Source organism: Otolemur garnettii, unplaced genomic scaffold (assembly GCF_000181295.1).
Source record: "Otolemur garnettii isolate 467f Iridium unplaced genomic scaffold, OtoGar3 scaffold00051, whole genome shotgun sequence".
Lineage (NCBI taxonomy): Eukaryota > Metazoa > Chordata > Mammalia > Primates > Galagidae > Otolemur > Otolemur garnettii.
This window is the reverse complement of record NW_003852446.1, coordinates 8,753,298-8,773,761: the sequence shown is the minus strand read 5'-3', so window position 1 is coordinate 8,773,761 and position 20,464 is coordinate 8,753,298. Positions and strand designations below refer to the sequence as shown.

Here is a 20,464-nt window from a genome sequence, read left to right as displayed (position 1 = left end):
TTAAAATCTCCAGCCAAGCATAATGTTGAACAAAGTGAGTCACTGTTATCCTGTGTGTACAATAACTAAGCACACGCCTTCCCTCACGCTCAGGCTGGTATTTAAATCTTATTGTGAAGTCCTGGCCTTAAACCCAAATGCCCATCTCATAGTAATGATATAGGCCTGTTTCCTCAGAGGGATTTGGCATTTATCTTAATTTACTAGGCATCATTGTACAGCTACTTTTTAGAGGTCAGGCCAAGACTGTCAATTTGATAACTAGTACTGTGGCCCTTATTAAGAGGCACCTAAACTTCCCAGACACAAAGTAAAAAGTACACTCATTGCCTGGCATCCTGTTAATTATGTTTTAGGTAGTTAACATGTAGTCATGGAAGCTATTAAATCTGTTTCCATTGTGTTCTCAAGGTGGACCAACTGACCTTTTATTAAAAGTATCTAATGGCTTTATAATGAGGGTGAAAAGAGAATTAATATCTGTAAGACACTTGCACCCTAGGGAAACAATATTGACTATTTCATCTGGGGCCACGTAGACAAAGTAGTAGATGAAGTAAGCCTTGGTGGGCAAATCACACTTCAAAGTATAACCATAAGTGGCAAATGAAATTTTTTATGGTATTTACTTGGCAGAAATATATATATTTCCTTTTTTTTTTGAAACAGCTTTAATACTGAGTCATTAAGTATGATAAGAAAATAAGGATATATATAGCAGAACTAGAATTAGTCATAAAGTAGAATTTAAATTAAGTCTGTTTTGCGGTCCTTTTAAAGATCAGCGTGGTGTTTTATAATGACATTATCTGACCCTGACTCTTGTTGGAAAATATAGTTAAGTATCCTTTTTTTTTTTTTACCATGCTGTTGAATAATCTTAAAGGCTAATTGAGACAAAGAAATCTGAATTAGTAGAACTATTATATGACAAGAGTGAGGTTCTTGGGTCCAGAATGTAAACAATCAAACTCAGGAAAGGTGGAAGTAGGCTGTTAGCTTGTCTCTTGAGTTCTATTGCCTTGTCCTTCTATAGTTTGATCTTTCGCATTGAGTCCTGACTCTTTTTGCATATGTTCTTGGTTCAGGGGCAGGTCCAGATAGAATTCTAACTTCATTCGTAGGGGCTTTTGGAAACAATGCCTTTCCTTTGGTCCTTTTGCTACGGGTATGTGTGTGTGGACGTTCAGAAGAGGCCAGAGGAGGCTCTGAAGAAGAATCTGTCCTACCAGATCATTCAACATTTGTTCCTAGTCATTGTTGGCTTTGTCTCCAAAGGCCCTAACCACCCTACCTGATAGGCCAGATTCTTGTTTCTCCATCCACACCTCTCTAGCAGATGCCTATTCCCTAAACCCCAAACTGGAGTTGTATGGTGTCTTATAAGAACTCTTTGGATCTCTGGGACTATTTCTGGGCCTCCTTCCTGAAGCTCAGTCAGTTAAGGGAGGAAGGAGTGTCATTGCTGTAGATGCCTCCCAGGGTTTAAGAGCCTGGGACAGGTGCCTGACTGCCTGTGGACCCAGCTCACAGCTGGCTATTTATGTTAAAGAGGTCAATCTGTTGCCCTAAAGGAAAACCTAACTGTGATGATTCTGTTTCCTCGCCTGGACTCAAGGGGAGACCCGTTCCAAGAGCCCTAGAATAGGAGGAACAAACACCCTGCCACCCCCAGAATTACAGCTGAATTCCTTTCGGTTTTGGTCTTCAAGGGTATCCTTTTAAATGCAAACTCCTCTGGGACAGTGGTCTCCTGAAGCAGCTTCCCTTTGGTGTGGGAAATAGGACAGACAAGGGGAATAGGGTGAGAACAATGAGGAAATGGCAGGTAGGAGAATTTCACAGAGACCAACTTCAACTTCACAGTTTTTCCTCTAGCCAGCCTTGGCCTTATCTTTTACTGCCACTCCAGAAACTGGGCCAAAGTCAAGGAAAGGCCAAGAAGAAGGATTTTCTTAGGTTCTATTCTTCTCCACCTTTCCTCTCTCAGCAGGAGACCCCCTTCTTTAGCATCACCATCATCCATTGCTTTTCTAACATTGTAGCTGGAGTCCAGTACGAAAGACTCTGAGGCCAAACCTTACAGATGATGTAGGCAAACAGATAATTCTGGAGTAAAGATACTTTTCAGAGGTTTGACTACTGTTCCCTCCATTTTTAAAAGGTATTTTAAAAGCAAAAGTATTGCTGTTTGTTTTGGGCTTTAGTTAAAAAATTCTCCATGAATTATGAGCTCTCTACATTTCTCTATTAAGTCTGACCAAAGGGCCTACGTCACTGACACAAAGCATCACTTTGGCAAGGGACAACTTCCCATCTCCAGGGTCTCAATTCTGTTTCCAAGGACTCTCTGGTAGCGTATGGGGGAGGAGCTACCTAAAATATGAAGTTCCAAACAGATTGTGAACTTGGTGACCAGGGGCCCTATGGTGGTAGTGGGAGTTAAGGCTCATTATCAGAGGGGCAGGTCACAGTGAACACATGCATGTAAGTAGGTGTCAAAACACACAGACACCTACACACAGAGGTCCAAGTTCTAATTGTTCATGAGTAAATGCTTTGATGCAACATGGGCTTGTAGTCGAGGCCTGGGTTAAGAACAAGAGTGTTTCACCAATGTTCGGGGTGAAATTTTTAAAAGGACATTGTTTTTATTTTATTAGCAGCAGATTTGGGGGTTATTATCTAATAAAGTCAAATATGAAAGGATTTAGGCTAATAGCATTTCTTCTTTTCCAAGGAATTTTTGTATCTGAATGGGCAGTTAACTTTCAAGTTTTGGAGCCAATGAAGAGGAAAAATAGCATAGTTGATAAATAATATGGATGGTGGGAAAAACTCAACTGGCTAATCCTCCAGCCACTTAAGGTGACTCTCAGGCACGCTCACAGGTTAAACCTCACTTTCACCTGGACCCTTTTCTGGGGCCTGACCAAAGCCTTCAGGATTGTTTATAATTCAGTAAGGTGAGAATCCACTAAAAATAATTCAAAGTTAACCTAACTTTACCCAGTAGATAAGCCTCTGCAAAGTTGTAAAGTAAATCTTATTTTAAATTTATTTAATGTTTTTGCTATCAGACAGTCTAGGTGATTTTTTTTTTTTTTGGTCACTTTCTGTCTATGAATAATCATTTGCAAATCAATTTACTTTATACACTTGATTTTGTAAGTCTGATTTTTCTTCAGGCCCAGAGTCTCCTACCTTCCCCAGTACATAGAGGCTGATTGATACCTTCAGATACCACTCAAATTTTAATTCTTTCCACATTAGCAGGATTTCCTCATTCTGAATTCCTCAAAGTGAGGAATTGCTGAGAAGGTGAGGAAGTGAAATGGGATGGCTTTGCTGATGGATGATCTTTCAGTTTCAGTGTGAAAATGTTTAATATTATGAGTCAATGAAGCCATTTATAGCATGCCTGGGCAGTGCCAGATTTCATATATGGAATAAAATTACTACATTCTTCTTGAAAATCTATAGAGTATGATGCATGAACAAAATATACTTAAAACATATTTTATCTCTTAGATGAGCTCCACCCAGTAGCTCATGTTTATAAAATGCTTGTCTTTTGGTGACAACCACATAAATTTGTGATTTCTGTTTTTTTTTTTTTTTTTTTGAGAAGAAATTTGAAGTATATATATATGTCTACATTAGTAACATCTATTTTCAGGGAGAAGTTCATAAGTGGGTTACATTTACACTTTGCCAGTTATAAACATTTACTTTATAAGCTGAATTGTTTGGTTTATCACAGCCTGTTTTGTCTCACAGTTAAGAGTAAGAGTAAAGGTATACTCTGCTCAAGTAGAGACAGATGTTCACATCAGGGGAATACACACACCTTATTAACTTTGTACCAGAGAGCGGTTACATTTTGTTAATTCTAATCATAGCACTGGGTTTTAATCTTAGAAATTATTTGTCTTTACTAAAGAGCTGCAAAAAAGACCCCTAGACATGAATTTGCTAATAGCTCTTCCTTATTTAAAGATAAAGTAGATATTGTGTGTATCCATACTATATAAAACCAGCAGGTATAAATGTGGCCCATAATATATGCTATGGTCATTGTACAATATCTTTTCATATAGAAAACAGATATAATATGTAAATACATGTATATGTGGAATATCCTATTCAAACATATTTTATTTATTTATTTATTTTTGAGACAGAGCCTCAAGCTGTCTCCCCCTGGGTAGAGTGCTATGGCATCACAGCTCACAGCAACCTCTAATTCCTGTGCTCAAGTGAGTCTCCTGCCTCAGCCTCCCAAGTAGCTGGGACCACAGGGGCCCTCCACAATGCTCGGCTATTTTTTGGTTGCAGCCATCATTGTAGTTTGGCAGGCCAGCCTGGATTTGAAACTGCCACCTTAGGTGTTTGTGGCCAGCGCCTTAGCCACTTGAGCCACAGGTGCTGAGCCCAAACATATTTTATATAAAATGTTTGAATATATACTATATAATATATACAGAGAAGTGTATAGCATTTAAACATTTAACCACTATTACATAATATATATTATAAACACATTGCCTATATTATGCAATATATTTGCATAAATTATGTATTATATGCATACATTTAAATTCATAACGTGAGCTTATGACACACCATATTATATATGACATACAATATAGCAAGTGTGATATATATTATGCACACAGATTACACACACACACACACACACACACATGAGATGGACAGTGGGGTGATATGAAATTTATTTTCCTGATGAGCACAGAAATGTTAGCACTGCTACACTAGTCAGTGCAAAGCAGGGCTATAGAATCCCTCTTTTGGGCTTCATTTGTCTGTATTTTGGTTCTAGGCTGATAAAGGAGTCTAGGTGAGATGCAGGGTTTCCTTGACAATGACTATGAATCTGCTTGGGTTGTGAGTTCTTATAGAAGCATATGGTCAAAACTGCCCAGTTGTGACTCTGTGAGATTCTAGTCCAAATGTAGATAGTAGGTGTTTCTCCTCATATTCTATTTTAACTCAGTGTCCTGATGTTGTTTCATGCTGCCTGGCCTTTGCAGAGTCTGCCACTCCTCCATTTCTTAGGCAAGACCACGTACATAGACCATCCAGAGGAAACCTAGGGGTCCTGAGCCAAAGACAAAGCTCCTTTACATTCCTTTGCTTGAGTTTTACCTTTCTGGACCTGCACTCCCAGTCCTACTCTTGTTTTATTTTATAGTAAAGAATAGAACAAGAGAACTTGCTCTGTTCCATCTCCCCAAACCAATTTATCTCCACCCGCCCCTCACCATAATATGATTGGTGAAGATAAAAATAAGAGGGTGATACCTTGCCACAGCACTCTACCAAGGGCAACAACGTGAGACTCTGTCTCAAAAATAAATAAATAAATAACATAAAATAAAATTAAAGGGTGAGAACTAATCCCCAAACGAGATTATATGCTCTCCTTGCAAATTATTCCCATAATGACCATGGGCCATTACACAAAAAGATATTCAAGAAACAAATTTTGGAAATATAAAATAAAATCTCTTATTTTAAACCAGACATACCAAAAGATGTGAACAACAAAACTCTTATAACTCAGTTTCTTTTCAGAACCCACTGATCCTGTTATGACTCCTAGCTAAGCAGAGTATTTATTCCACAGCACTCGTTCTGCCCCATCATGCAGATTGTCATATAGTTGCAAAGAATGGATTTTTATGATAATGTATTAGGTTGAACCATACAAAATTACCATTTTATAGTTCAAAAATGGCCAGAAATGGTTGGATATTGGCAATTTCATATGGTTTAAACTTTATTATCATCCCCTCATGTTCTCTTGACTTTAGCACTATATCAGAATACTCATCAGGAAAGCAAAACCTTTCAGGTTTGTTTAAGTTTAGGGCAAAAATAATTCAGAGTTCCAGTTTTTCAACTGGAACAAAATTTCTTCAACCATGAATTTTGGCCCCTCCCTCTTCATGGGCTCCATATACTGCATCATATTTCCAGTGGGATCAAATGAGAATAAATTCTTTCTTTTTTTTTTTTTTTTTTGAGACAGAGTCTCATTATGTCGCCCTCAGTAGAGTGCTGTGATGTCACAGCTCACAACAACCTCAAACTCTTGGGCTTAAGTGATTCTCTTGCCTCAGCCTCCCAAGTAGCTAGGACTACAGGTGCCCACCACAATGCTTGGCTATTTTTTTTGTTGCAGTTGTCGTTGTTTAGCAGGCTTGGGCTGGGCTCGAACCTGCCAGCCCCAGTGCATGTGGCCAGCGCCCTATTCATTGAGGTATGGGTGCCAAGCCAAGAGAATAAATTCTTGAAGAACTGAACTCAATCTTCCGGTTTCTGCTAAACACAGATAATCTTAGAATATACAGCTGAAAGCAGCCACATTTCCCTGCTATTATTCTCTTCCTAACACTAATTCACACATCCTTTCTTCCTTTCACATCGTTGACTCTGAGTGGCCTGGGTGGATAATTCAAAAGGTAGGAAGAGGGCACCTGGAGCTGACATTTGACCTTCTCAAAATCCCAAACATTTAAAAAAGGGCTTGAGGAGTATTTTTCATCTCATCCAACCTATTGTATCTTGATAAATGCAAAGTGACCCTTATCAATTAGATTACTAAGTAGAAACGAATAATATCCAAACTATATTTCACCATGAATTCAATCCTCCCTTTTTAGCTGTACAGAATATACATGAAGCAATAAACTTTTCAGATGCAGAAGGAAGAAAACCGTCCTTCTGGTTCCTTTCTATATTCTCTAACATTCCATCCCTTTCCTGATTTGTGTCTGTCTGATCAGCCGAGCTGTGGAAATATTAACACTATAAGGAAAGCTTGCACATACAAAATGTATGCCAATTTCTTAAATCATACCCAACTAGAGATCAATGGCCTAAATCCTTATCCTTTATGGTAAATTCCATAACAGATTAAAATGATGAGTATTACATATTTATAAATGTTAATTCAAGTACCTCACTACTTGATATCAAGATAGAATGGAAAGAAGGGGCATTATTTTCTGGATGATAAGGGGAATAGACCAAATAAACTCTTTTCCAAATTATAGTAACTAAAAAAATGTCAATGAGCATTTATAATAGTGTAGACCTTTTGGGATTTCAGCTCTAAATAAACTGATCTGACTCATCTGGACAGAGGTTTTTGGCAGAAGTGGGATCGTGTAATATGCAAAACTCTGATTAAAAACATTCTAAATCATGATGTCTCTATGCTTACATCATTGCCAAAATGATTCATCTGTGTAGGATATATTCATACTGCCAGAGATGTCACGTATCGTCTTGGCTAGAAACACACAGTCACATCCCATTATGGTGAACTCTTAAGAGTTTATCCAAATTCTTTCCTCTTCTGGAATTTTGTCAGGTTAATACTACTTGACACATGTGGTCTTAAAATTTTCCATTCTAAATCTACTGCCATTTTGGCATTTGGCTGAATTTGGCCTTATGTGACCAGCATCACACTGAGTATGTTTAGTTTGTTGAATTTAAATCTGTGTTTATCACATTATAGAAGTATTGACAGCCAGGCAAATAGCTGCATTTGAGACTGTAAGGTACCCTTCTTCCTAAATGAGGCTATATATGTTTTTATTTGATTTGATATTGCATTTATATAACATGCTAAATCAAGAAATTTTGCTTCAATCTTCTTAGGTTAAGCATAGCCATTTTATGTTATAGACAGGCAGATTTAAATACTAGATGAACAGTTTATTGACTCCGTGCAAAGCCATTAGCACTGCACTTCTCCTTGATCATCTGAAATATTTATTGGCATTTTAGGACTGGTCATCAGAACCCCAGAACTAAACATTGGCCTTGACTGCATCATTTGTGAACCTGTTCTTTCTTGTATATTTCACAGTCAAACTCTAAAGAATGAAGCATTTATCTGAGAAATACAGAAGGGCAAGCATCCTAAATCCAGGCACTGTTAGCTTTATGAGCATATTAAGCACCCATTACATCGTGCAAAGTATTTATTGCAAATGGGCCTTAGCTACTAAAACGTGTAGCTTCCTTTCATGTTGTGACTAAATAATTTGAGAACCCTTTGGGCTGAAAATATAAAGGTTGCACACTGATCGTCAGCAGGGAAAAGTGCTGTCAAATCAATGCACATAACATTCCTCACAAATTGCAAACAAGAGCGTATTGGGCACCTGGGGTGCATGGTCTCTTTTACTGCAAATGCCATTTGTTTCTGAATTGAATTCTGATGCAGAGTTCAGTGATACCCAGTCTCTGTGTGTTATGGCACTGCTATTTCTGGATTTGATTTTTAAAGACATTCCCCTGCTAACAGCATCTTTTCATCCTATCACCTCTTATATCTTTTTCTCCATCACTATTATCAGGCATAGTGTTTGGGGTGTTGATTTTTACTTACAATATCTTACACGTCTTCAAAAAAGTATAAAGAAGTTTTCAATAGTGTAATTTCATAAGATGAATTTTAAGAAGTTTTGAATATTGTTAATTTCATTTTACTTAGAAGAATTAATGTTTAAGATGTTTTATGTATTCTAATATGTTTTGGGCTTACTGGTAACAACCTGGAATGTCATACAACCAGTGCCAGTGGTCCTTCATCCTTTTTTTCTCACCTTAAGAACCTTACTATCTCCCTTCAGTTCCCCACCCTTTTCTTATTCGTGTTTGTCTTCCTTCTGTAAAAGCAATAACCAAAAACACTGTATTTTGAAAATTGAAAGCTAAAAAAAAAAACCCTAAAAAAATCCCCAAAACATTCAAGCATGTGACTAATTGTGAGCAAAACATCTTAATTTAAACTTTGACTCAAGCCTTTGTGGAAACTACTAATACTCAGTCCTACTCACTCTTCAAGGGACAACCGTGCATTCCAGAACCAACTCACATGGTCTTGGGGTTATTTTAAAAAGGGAAGTTATGCTGCCTTTTTAGCAAACGGGATTCAGGAGGCAACACAGCAGCCTCCTCTGTTGTTTTCAGTAGTTACAAGTAAACTGAGAGAGCAAATTCTCAGGCTGCTCAGTCTCCTCACAGTGCCCAACTTTTCACAAAAGCTACTAGTGTATGTTTATTGACTAGGGCCCAATTCCCACAGGCCATAGAGCATCGAGGGCGGAATGTAATTCTGTGGCCTTCCAGCCCCACTAGCCCTGCTTATCATTTAACCATAACGCAGCTGAGATTTCCTGAGGAAATTCTTGTCTTTTCTACTACTCCAAAACAGGGCAGAAGGCATACTAATGAGCTCAATCATGGTTATTTCTCAGTCAACGAAAAATGCCACTTCATTTGTCATGTTACTATCTGATTCCAAATGACATTTTAATTTTGCTAGAAGAATTGATGAGACGTTGCCACGGAAAAGGGGGAAAGCTAACTGCTTCAATACTTGGCCCGCAGAAACCCTGCCATCAGGCTTGCTGGGCATGCCATCTTTGATACCAGATGGACAGAGTAAACCGATGTTATGACCACGATGGCTTTTTTTTTTTAACCATCATCTCTATCAGGGAATTCCTGCAGTCCCCCAGGCCGAATACACTGGAAGCATACCCATTACTATCCCTTAAAAATATTCTCCTGCGTTCGTACGAAGAATAGGAAAAAAGTTACCTTCCTACTGACGTCTCACTAGTCACTTTCAAAGTTCTTGTATATTTATCATGTCCTTTTGTGTGTTTGCATCACTCTATTCAAGGTGGTGAAAGTGAAACTGAGAGCAGCAGGCACCATCAGTGCTCAATCCATGTGCCCCTCCATTCCTCATTCTTGAGCTCAGTGACTTACTACCACAAAGTCACCTGAGGCCTTTCTCTGGCTGTAGGAGTGGGCTCAGTCTTCCCTGGAAAGTGCTGGGGAGTTAACTACCCCAGGGAGTAGCCCTCAATGAACTGCAGGGTTTCTGGGTATATAGCCTAGCCTCCTCACCCCTGAGGGAGGACATCTCTGAGGTGTGTTTCATAACGTCTCCCAAAGGTTCCCATTGGGACTGATTCATAGGTGCTCACAGCAGCGATCCAATCATTAACATACCCTGAACTGTCCACGTTCCTGTCTCACTCCCTCACTCCCATACCGGTGCTTTTGGGGCTCACCTCCCAAATAAACTACTTATATCCAAATCCTTATCTTGGGGTCTGATTCTGGGAAAGCCCAACCTAAGCCACTGGGGCACAGAGATTACTATCTGTTAAATGCCACACAGGTGGCATTTGAAGAACAGAGGCTGGAACCCAGGACTTTGGATTTCTGGTACATTTACCAGATTAGGTTGTTCCTTGCTGATGACCAGCACTTTATAGAACTGGTTGCAGGACTTCTTGGCAAAATGAAGACACTATAAATGAAACAAAGTTGTTAGATGGCTACTCCGGGCCTTTCAGGAACACAGCACCACCCACAGGAGGAAACAGAAAAATAAAGGGTAGCAATTACCTAGCATGACGAAAGGGACTCCCAGGAAGGTGGAATTGTATTTCCCACCAGTAAGATTGATGATCCCGGCTGCGGTAAGAGCGGCCAGGCTTATGGTCACCAACCCAAGCAGACCTAGCCAGGGTTTGCTGCGGACACAGTCCTGCATAGAGCAGCAGAGGATGGCCATGGTAACCACCAGGATCAGGCTGGTGACCAGGTAACGTTCTGACACGCGGCTGGTCTTCTGGAAATCTTCCCTCAGTGACGAGGACGTGTAAGGGTACATTTTGACTTTGCCGTTGGATTTCTGGAACAGTCTGACAGTGTCGCAGAAGCTGGACTCCCACCTCTCAGCCACCATGTCATTAAGACTGTTGATAGACTGCAGATAGTAGGTGAGCTGGATGGCCTCCGCAGATTTCACCCGGTCCTTGCTGTGCACGGTGACACCCCCAAGCTGATGCCCATTGTACACGGCCCTCCCATCCTTTAAGTGAGTGATCGGATAAGTGATAGCAAAATTGGTCCGGTTGGTAGCCCGAGCATTCTTTAGCTCTTCCAGGACATGCACTATGTCATCCACGATGCAAGTCTTATCATTATTCAGGATACATATGTGGGCAAACGTGTAATTAAAACCAGGCCTCGGAACCTGGATCTTGGTCACAGCGGCATGCAACTGTGGAGAAAAAAAATGACAGTCAGTGTTTATTACCAAAGTTAGATGTGAGTAAGAGACATTTCCTCTGTGGGTTCAAATATTTCTGTTTTTTTTTTTGTTTGTTTCTTGTAGGATTGAGGTCATTCAGCTAAAGAATTCAAATTAAATGTTATAACCTTAGATCAGAAATAGGTAGTAGGGAATGCAACGTACACATCTGACCAGGGGTTCTCACAGTGTCCCCTAAACCGGCAGCATCAGCACAACCTGGGAGCTTGTCAGAAGTGAAAATTCTTAGCGAGGAGGGTGAAGCCTACGAATCTGGGTTTTCACAAGTCCTCCAGGGAATTCTGATGCAGCTAAAGTTTGAAAAGTGCTGCATTAATTTTTAGTGAGGAGGGTGGAGCCTAGGAATCTGGGTTTTCACAAGTCCTCCAGGGAATTCTGATACAGCTAAAGTTTGAAAAGTGCTGCATTAAAGTACCAGCATTATTTCCACAAGATCTTTATTTGAAAATCTTATGTAGGTCCCCTGTTCAGTCTCCCTCTTGAAAATGTAATGTAAAAAGTGAACTAACGTACAATTCTGAATGCACAGAATTAATTACAGTTAATCTGTATAAAGGGCCTAGAACTGTGTCTGGCACATAGTAGGGGCAGTTAAATTAGTGCTCGTGTTTTCATGTGCACTTTGATGGCAGGCAAAGTGCTGGTCATCAGCAAGAAGCAACCTAATCTGCTAAATGTCCCAGAAGTCCTGGGTTCCAGCCCCTATTCTCCATTAAGTTCCTGCATAGTATTTAACAGATAGTATCTCTGTGTCCAGTGTCTCAGGTTGGGCTTCCCCAGAAGCAGACCCTGAGACAAGGATTTGGATACAAGCAGTTTATTTGGGAGGTGAGCCCCGGAAGTGCCAGTATGGGAGTGAGGAAGTGAGACAGGAAGTTGGAGAGTTCAGGGTATGTTAAAGATTGGGTCCTGCTGTAAGCACCTATGAATCAGTCCCTATGCACAGGTCCTCTGCAGGTCCATTCTTGGCTGCTGATTTGCAGGGTAGCCAAGTGATCTCCTCATCCAATTCAATCATTCTCAACTATTAAAGACAAGCAGTTCACCTTGACAGTCCTTGCATCTTTGGTTTTCCCTGTCTGCAGTATGTAGGAAGAGAGCTGTAACTCTGACAGCCTGGCTGGGATACCTGGGGACATGCTAAGGAGAGCACTGGGGTTTGTTCTACACCCCTTGCCCCCCGTTGAATCTGCTGTGCCCAGGTACTGTATGCCTGCCATCAAAGTGCACATGAAAATACAAGCACTAATTTAACTGCCTCTACTATGTGCCAGACATAGTTCTAGGCCCTTTATACACATTAACTCATTTAATCCTTCCATCAAACTATAACATAGGTACAGGTGCTAGCTTCATTTTACTGATGAGGAAACAGGCAAAAAAAGCCAAGTCACTTACTCAAGGTCACCCATATAGTAAGGGGCAGAGCTGGGCTATACTAGACAGTAGGCTCCGACCCTGCGCTCTTAGGCCCTCACCACACACTGGCAATGCCAGTAGCTGCATGAAGGTTCTTGCTAGTAACTAATTCCTGAATTTGTGTTGTTATTACCCCACCCCTAAAAACACAGGTGCTGAAGTTCAGATATATGTACAAGTATGTGTCATCTATTGTCTAACATAAGAAAACAGGCACTATGTGGAGGGTGGGTAAGAGTAAGTGACTTAAATGAGCTACTACCGTGTGTCAGGGCTTCACATCTTAAATTCTCTCAACAATTCACTTTACAGGTGAGATGAGTGAGGCCTGGGGAGGGCATGAAGATAGAGTGGTAGGGCTAATGGTTGTCTTTTTAAATGGTTTCTTGGTACTATTTCAGTGGTAGCCACGTAGATCTCTACTTGAACTCTTTTGACTAGCCAGCTGCTTACTCTCATCATGGCTTTGCCTTGTCTGAATAAAATGTGGCCAGTCTGCAGAAGGAGGCCAGGGCAGACATGCAGGGTATCTAGGACTGTGCCTAGCACTGAATGGGCTCTCCCAAAAGCACAGATAGCCATTATTGCATATCCGATGAATGAAGATCATTTCACATGCAAAGCAAATGGAATTTAACACACCCGAGAGTAGTTGTACCACAACTGGGCCATGACAGCTCATAATCTTCTGAGAATCTCTGTGACCCTGATACATTTTCTCAGATTTCTGTTCTAGAGAGAGTATTTGTTAAGACATTTTGCTGTGCACATGCCTGAGGGAGTGGGATATTATACTTTAAAAAAATATCTGAGGGGTACCAGCTGTCAAAGTCTTTTCCTTAGCACAGAGTATGAATTGTTGATCCTAATTTTCAGTGCCTCTTTCCCCCTCATCTCTTCATGGGTACCAACCTTCGGATTCACAAAACATTTTATTATATTATGTTTGCCTGAAATATTTTGAGTTCTTTCATATATTTAAGTGTATTTTATATATACACACAGAGAGAGGAACAGATAGATGCACAGGGACACCTAAGGGCTATTTTCACAACCCGAACCATATGCTAATTGGTTGTTTTGATGCTTTAGGACTAACAGTGAACAAAATGTCTTCAGTGGTTTTGAGCTGTAAAAGTGTGTTTTTATCCATTCTTCTCTAAGGACGGCCCAGTGAGTTTTGATTAAAAGAACTCCTAACTATAAAAAATTTCTATAATATAAAGGATTATTTTGGACAAGACAAGAGGCAAGAGGAATTTAAAGACAAGAGAGTTTTAATAAGAGTTCAAAGAAAGACTTTGGGAAAAGATTCAGAATAGGCTAGAAAAGGAGTGGTATTGAAAGCATGCATATGTGTAATATTCCGTGCATTGTTTGTTCCCACGAGCAGTGTAATAAATCTTCCTTAGAGTGATTACTAAATATGTCAAGAGAAAAAGATTGCCAAATAAGATGGTGTTAAGCCACAGGGCTGAACCCAATTATAGAAGGGGATATTTTCCATCCATTCTCTAAGGCAACCATGCCCTGCTGAGTGGGGGGTTGTAAACTGTTTAGCGATTTGCCAACTCTGCAGATCTACTGCTGTGACCTCTGGGACCATACGTTAAAGAAAGCAGACACCACATTAACCCCTGTACCACCAGACCACAGGAAAATGAGAACCTTACTGAAGTCTGAGAGGGAAGTTTTCTTAACTCGGCATCAGCGCTGCCTTGACTTTGTGAAGGAGTGGTGGGTAGAACATGTGTCACTCTTGCTTCTGAGTGGCAGGGTGATACAGGATGACAAAGCAGCCAGGTAGAGGGTGTTGGCAGGGGCCACCCACCTGGTGTGGGGAGCCTGGGGATTCTACTGTGAGATAAGAGGTGAGAGGATATGGGATGAGGCATGGGAAAGGAGAGTTAAGATGGACTCTCTTCTATGACTTCTGAAATGTGCTCAGTTCTGATTTTTGGTTCTTATGACTACACATCAAGCACACACAGTCCAGTCTTGGACATCCACAAAGTCTCGGACAGACACACTGCACATGCTACCTGAGTATCTACCCATATAGGGTTTTAGGATGCCCTGGATTTCCTGAAGGGGCCCCACTTAGAGCAGTAGAAATATTAGATGTTCTAAACTGCGGTACCAGGTACATTCACAGGGGAAAAGGGAAGCCAGAGATCAAAGCTATGCCTCAGATAATATGAAAAATGGACAATCACTATCCGCACAAGCTTAATATTGAATAGGTAAGAGACTTCTCAGAAAAGGAATGGAAAATGACACAAAGTAATAGTTCTGCCCCTTAATACAGTCTGAACCTGTCATGTGAATCAACATATACTCCATGTTTCTATCACTATGTATAGACTCTCGATGATTCACTCAACACAATTTAACAAGTACTCATCAAATCCCCTATGTTGCCAATAATATGATCATTTGTCTGAATTTAGTGTGCTTACACTCTTATTGGGAAAATCGTCTGAGATACAACGTCCAAAACAAAGGGAATATCCTGACAGTAAACAATACCAACTGGTCTGTACTAGTAAAGCCCCATCCAATGTCAATTCTGATCACAATATCTTTTATTATTGTATTATTGAGAAAGAGTCTGGACTGAACATTAGATTGACTTTCATTCTAACGCTCTGAATATATCATTTAAATTATTAGCTGCTTTGTTCTCATCGCCCATCAGGTTAAGAATGATAATGTTATAATAGCAGTGCTTTCTGTACAGTTTTAAAAATATATTAAATACAAAGATTCTATGAAAATGGTTCAGTAATTGTCCTCATTTTATAGCTGGTGCAACTGAAGCTTAAAGAATTTCAATCACTCACCTAAGATGACCCAGTTTAAGTAAAGAGCAGATCCAGGATTCTAAGTCAAGTCTTACTGCATAGCAGGACACTTACCCCAGACCAACACAAATTCAGCAGTGAGGATGTAGGGAAGAACAGTCAGCCCACCTGGTTCAAAATGACTGAGCTGTGGCACAGTCACACATGGAGACATGGGGTCCAAGGAGCTAACAGAAATAATCCAAACAGCCAAACCACACTTCTGGATGGCAGTATTCCATGGCAATATTAACAGGTAATGAAGGGGATGGGTTTTGAGTTTACTGATTTTTCTTAATCTCCATCCAGCCTCTGAAATTACTAAATAAAACTTTTTAAAGATAGGCTTACTAAGAAAAAAGGCCATGGGACACAATGGGATCCAGTAATAAGAAGCTGTGGTTTCCAGTATGGCTCCTGCCACTTACCTTAGCAGTGTCAGAGACCTTAAGAATGTCGCTCTACTTCTGTGGTTCTCAACCTGTGGGTCGCGACCACAGGAACTGTATTAAAAGGTCACGGCCTTAGAAAGGTTGAGAACCTACTCTACTTCTTTAAGTCTGAGGCTTCCCATCTTAGATTTATCAGTTTTAAAAAGGTGTTGATCTAGCTCATCTTTAAGGACAAACCCTTCCAGTTATAACACTACATAATACACACATCTTGCAAACTATACAATCAGGTACTGGGCGAGAAAGTTAACTTTGTAAATATCAGTTTGAGATTTTATTACAGCTACTCGAGGTACACCTTCCTGAAACACTTAAGTTCCTTTTTGGGGCAATGACAGACCTGACAGTAGATGAAACCCAGAAGGAAAATAGGGTAAAGAAAATAGGTTTACTGAAAAAAACAAAACAAAACAAGATTCCCTTTTCTGAGTGAATTCTCGTTCTGGGGAGGCACTGGCTCCTCTAATCCCCTTCTGCCAGAACCTGGGACAAAGCCAGTGTGGGCTGCCGGTCACGACAGGCCAGAGTCTAATTTCCTCTCTGCCTCTCCTTGGCACACTCAGATCTTCCTCAGAAGACAGCAGGGACACCTTGTAGAGGAGAGTACAGAAGGGATCTGGGAGGAAGGAAGTATCTGCTCCTGAGTGGTGACTAACATAGGAAAAATACCTGTGGGTTAGACAATCTTATACAATACCTTTCAGCTCCTTTGTATTTGCTTCTTGTTGAAAAGAGAAGGAAGGCAGGAAGGCTACTCTGCCCATGCAGGGCAAGTAATATGCTCTGGGAGCAGGCTCAAGCAGTCTCCAGGAATCTCATGTGCTAGGGAAGACTCGGAGGAGGTGCGGGTTCCCCAGGTTCCAGTATGATGGAGCTCCAGTCACCTCCAGTGGGATGGAGTCTGATGATCCCCCTTTCATGGGCTGCCTTCCCTTCCTTGGCTCACATTCCCACCCCCGCTTCTGCTCCTCCCAAAGAAGATGCATACATTTTCGAAATGTAAAAAAGGAGACTGTGGTTCGCCTTCCTAACCTACATCACTTGCCCTCAAATATTACCTTCCAAGTGACACTAAGTCAAAATTACTTAAAAATGCTTTCAAGGAATATCTGTTTTTCACCCCTAAAGGAAATGTTTTCTTCACTGAATCCTTCCAAATCCCAGGTCTTGACCTGGGTCTAGGTTCTGCAACTGTAAGTGGGCAGGTACAAATTGGCAAGGTATCCTCACTCAGGACACAAGCAAACACCTTGAAGTGGACGGGTCTGGCTGCTGCAGTTCATAAATTACGCTAGCTCCCTTGGTGTTATGTTCTGTCTTCGCATGATCTCACTCTCACCCACTCTCTTTCCTCTTCTTTTAATAGAAATGCATTACATCAGAACACCAGAAGTCGCAAGTTGGGGATTGTTACCGTGATTCATTTGTAGTGCAGCCAAAAGCAAGTTAGTCATCTCTTAATAAGTGAACAGAAATATCATTCTGCCTTTGAAACATTACATTTTCAGAGGACACCAAATTTAAGCTGTGGATATAGCCAAACAAGTGACTATCTATCCATACGCTTCCTCTGCACATGTGTGTCTGGTATCATGCTGACCTGCTCCAGTGACAAAAGATAAATGGTCACCTCTGTCAATACTGCAATGTCAGTGCAGGTCCAGGAGAGTGGAATGTTCTGTTTTGCTCCTTATTTTACAGAGGGGGGTAAATACACTTCTTGCGGGTGTTGACGCTGAAAAGCAGCCAAGACAGCCCCACATTGTAATTCCCCAAACAAGCTGAGTTTGTCTTTGCAGCCTTGGCTGGAAAAACAAAGTAGCTTTGGATTTAAAGCAGATAAATCTGAGACTTTAGAAACAAAAAATAGTGATGGTGAAAAAAAAAAAAACGCAGTAGCAATATCTCATTGTAACTTCTGCCTGATTCCATATTTGTCTGGATGAGAAAGACAATACAGTGAACCACAGGTCCAATAATCTCTTTATTTCCATGGTCTGGGAGAAAATCTCTTGATTTTGATTTTTAAAAAAATCCTTGATATCATGAAGACACCTGGCAATCTGTAAAGTGAAACTTTCTGATGAGAGTGGTTATTTTTTCATTCGCTAAATCTTCACTTGAATTTTAGGGTCAGGCTTAAACTCCAGTTGAACAAGTTTGTGGGTGAGGAGTTTTGCTGGGTAGCTCGAAGAGAAATGGGAGACTGTTTAAGCTGACTGATGAGCCAAACTGCAAAGGGAGTTCCCAAGGAGCCAAATGTGCAGGAATCAGGCAATCTTTGTCTTAGGATTTGGCTAGGAGACCACAAATAGCTATGCAAGGAACAGGAAAAAAGAAAGCCAAGGACATTTAGGTCTAGAGTCAGGCAGCAGGCTTCGATTTTGGTCCTGATATGGGGTCTTCCTGGGCATGTGACTTGAGAGATAAGTAAAAAATGGACCTGCGAAATCATGCCACTTCCCTGCTCTAAGTCCCCCCAGGGTTTCCCATCATGCTCAGAACAAAAACTCAAGTACTGACTATGGCCAATGACATGAGACAGCATCTGTGTTGTTCCCCCCCAGACTAGCATCTCACTGTGCCCACACTGCACTCCTTGTCTGGCTCTTGATTCTGCCTGAAATGTTCTTCCTCCAGAAAACCTACAAAACTTGTCCCCTTACTTCCTTTCCTTCACTGCTTAAATGCAATCATCTTCCCTGACCCCATTCCCAATTTAAAAAAAGTAGCATCCTTTGCCATGACCATCATCTTTTCTTGTTCTAATTTTCTCATGGCCCTAATCATAATAGCTTTGGATTTGAAGCAGATAAATCTGAGACTTTAGAAACAAAAAATAAAGAGAAATCTGCTTCAAATTATCATATGTTTCATTGTTTCTTTAAATATTAAGGCGGCATAAATGTTTTCATTACATGGATAGCTTTATAATCAGGGCCGTAAGTGTGCCTATCCTCTGAACATTGTTCATTGTACCTATTAGGTAGGTGTTTATTCCTTCCCTCCTTCCCCCAATTCCCTTTCTTGAGTGCCAATGATTTTTACTTTTTTCTGTACCCATCAATTAGCTCCAATTTAATAGTGAGTACATGCAGTGATGCAAGATGGTCATCAGACACAGGGAAGAAAGTACTGATCATTATTTCTTTCTTCTGCTGCCCCCCCACTAGAATATGAGTTGTGCCATGGCGGAACCTCTTGTTTGTTTGGTCCATCTCTACATCTCTGGCACCTAGAAGAGTGTCTGGAACACATACTCAATAGCTATGGATTAAACATATGAATATAGTAATCTCATGAGTGAATAGGCTTTAGTCTATCTCATGTGCATGATGAGGGCCAAAGGACATGGTGGATATGCATGTATTTTGCAAACTTTGGGGGGCTACACAAATGTAATTCCTTTACTATACAGCAGGAAGGATGGATAAAATCTCCTCTAGTTAGTGGGCTTACAGATGTCCAAACATAACTAGAGTTGATGATTCCTGACTGTCCTGGACCCCTGATCTTTCCTAATTTGACAGCATCTTATGCTTTTGTGGGAAGGATGTGAGTTATGACATTAGAATGCCACAAGTTCAAATCCTGCCTCTGTGGTCCTAGCTGTGGGACTGTTGCAGACACAGCTAGGCCCTACCCACATCTTACCTTTACTGCCTCAGTGCACCAAGCCTATTTCCAACCTGCTATGGAAGTGCTGGGGAATGAATTAACATGCTATCTCAATCCCAAGCAGCCTATACCTATGACTAAGACCGTTTGCGTATAAACAGCGCAGCTCACGTGTCCCCCTCAGGTAGGATAACCCTGCAACATATATTCCTCATCATGTCCCAGAGTTCTCCACAGGGCAACAGGCTTGACAGTGTGTCCATAGCTGGCTGCTGCCTTTGGCTGCCTCATGTCACTGTTCTCAGAGCTTCCTGGGATTGTCTTCCAGACTACTTGCATGGAGTCCTTGACTCCGGGTCAACTTTTGGGGGAATACAGACTAAGTCAATGACTTCGGGCATTTAATTCAGTTCATTATCTGTCAAATGGGGAATATTCTTTATCACATAGGGTTCTTATGATAACCTACAAAAGGTGCTTGGACCGGCATTTAGTATTAGGTCAAACCATATAAAATTGCCATGTTCATAGGTTAGAAAGTGGTTCAGCAGTGGGAGTTCCAGGTGGTTCCCCTAACTGACCTTCAGTGAGTGAGCATTCTTTCCCCCTCCTGACCCCTCATTCTGCCCAGTATTCCTGTCAAAACCTAAGCTTCCCTGGTGTGTGTTAGAAAATTTTTTTTTCGCTTCCAGGAGACAGTTTGGTGGTACCAGGGCAGGCTTTTAGAAAACAGACAACAATTTGGGGCTAGGAGAGGGCACACAAATCTGTCCACTCCTTCCCTTTCCCACAAGCAAAGGTAGAGCTGGACACATTTGGGCATAGGTCCTCACCTGCAATTTTTTTGAGATAGAGTCTCACGTTGTTGCCCCTGATAGAGAGCTGTGGCATCATAGCTCACAGCAACTCCAGAGTCAAGCAATTCTCTTGCCTCAAGTAGCTGGGACTAC

General features: G+C 40.9%; 1 protein-coding gene across 1 annotated transcript in view; it reads right to left on the bottom strand.

Annotated features, from left to right (window-relative positions):
• Window positions 1-20,464, bottom strand: part of PTCHD1 (patched domain containing 1) — a 52,519-nt gene that overhangs the window by 5,378 nt on the left and 26,677 nt on the right. Inside the window, exon 2 of the mRNA XM_003791909.1 lies at window positions 10,471-11,131. Coding sequence (XP_003791957.1) covers window positions 10,471-11,131 — 661 coding nt within the window. The remainder of the gene's footprint in view (window positions 1-10,470; window positions 11,132-20,464) is intronic.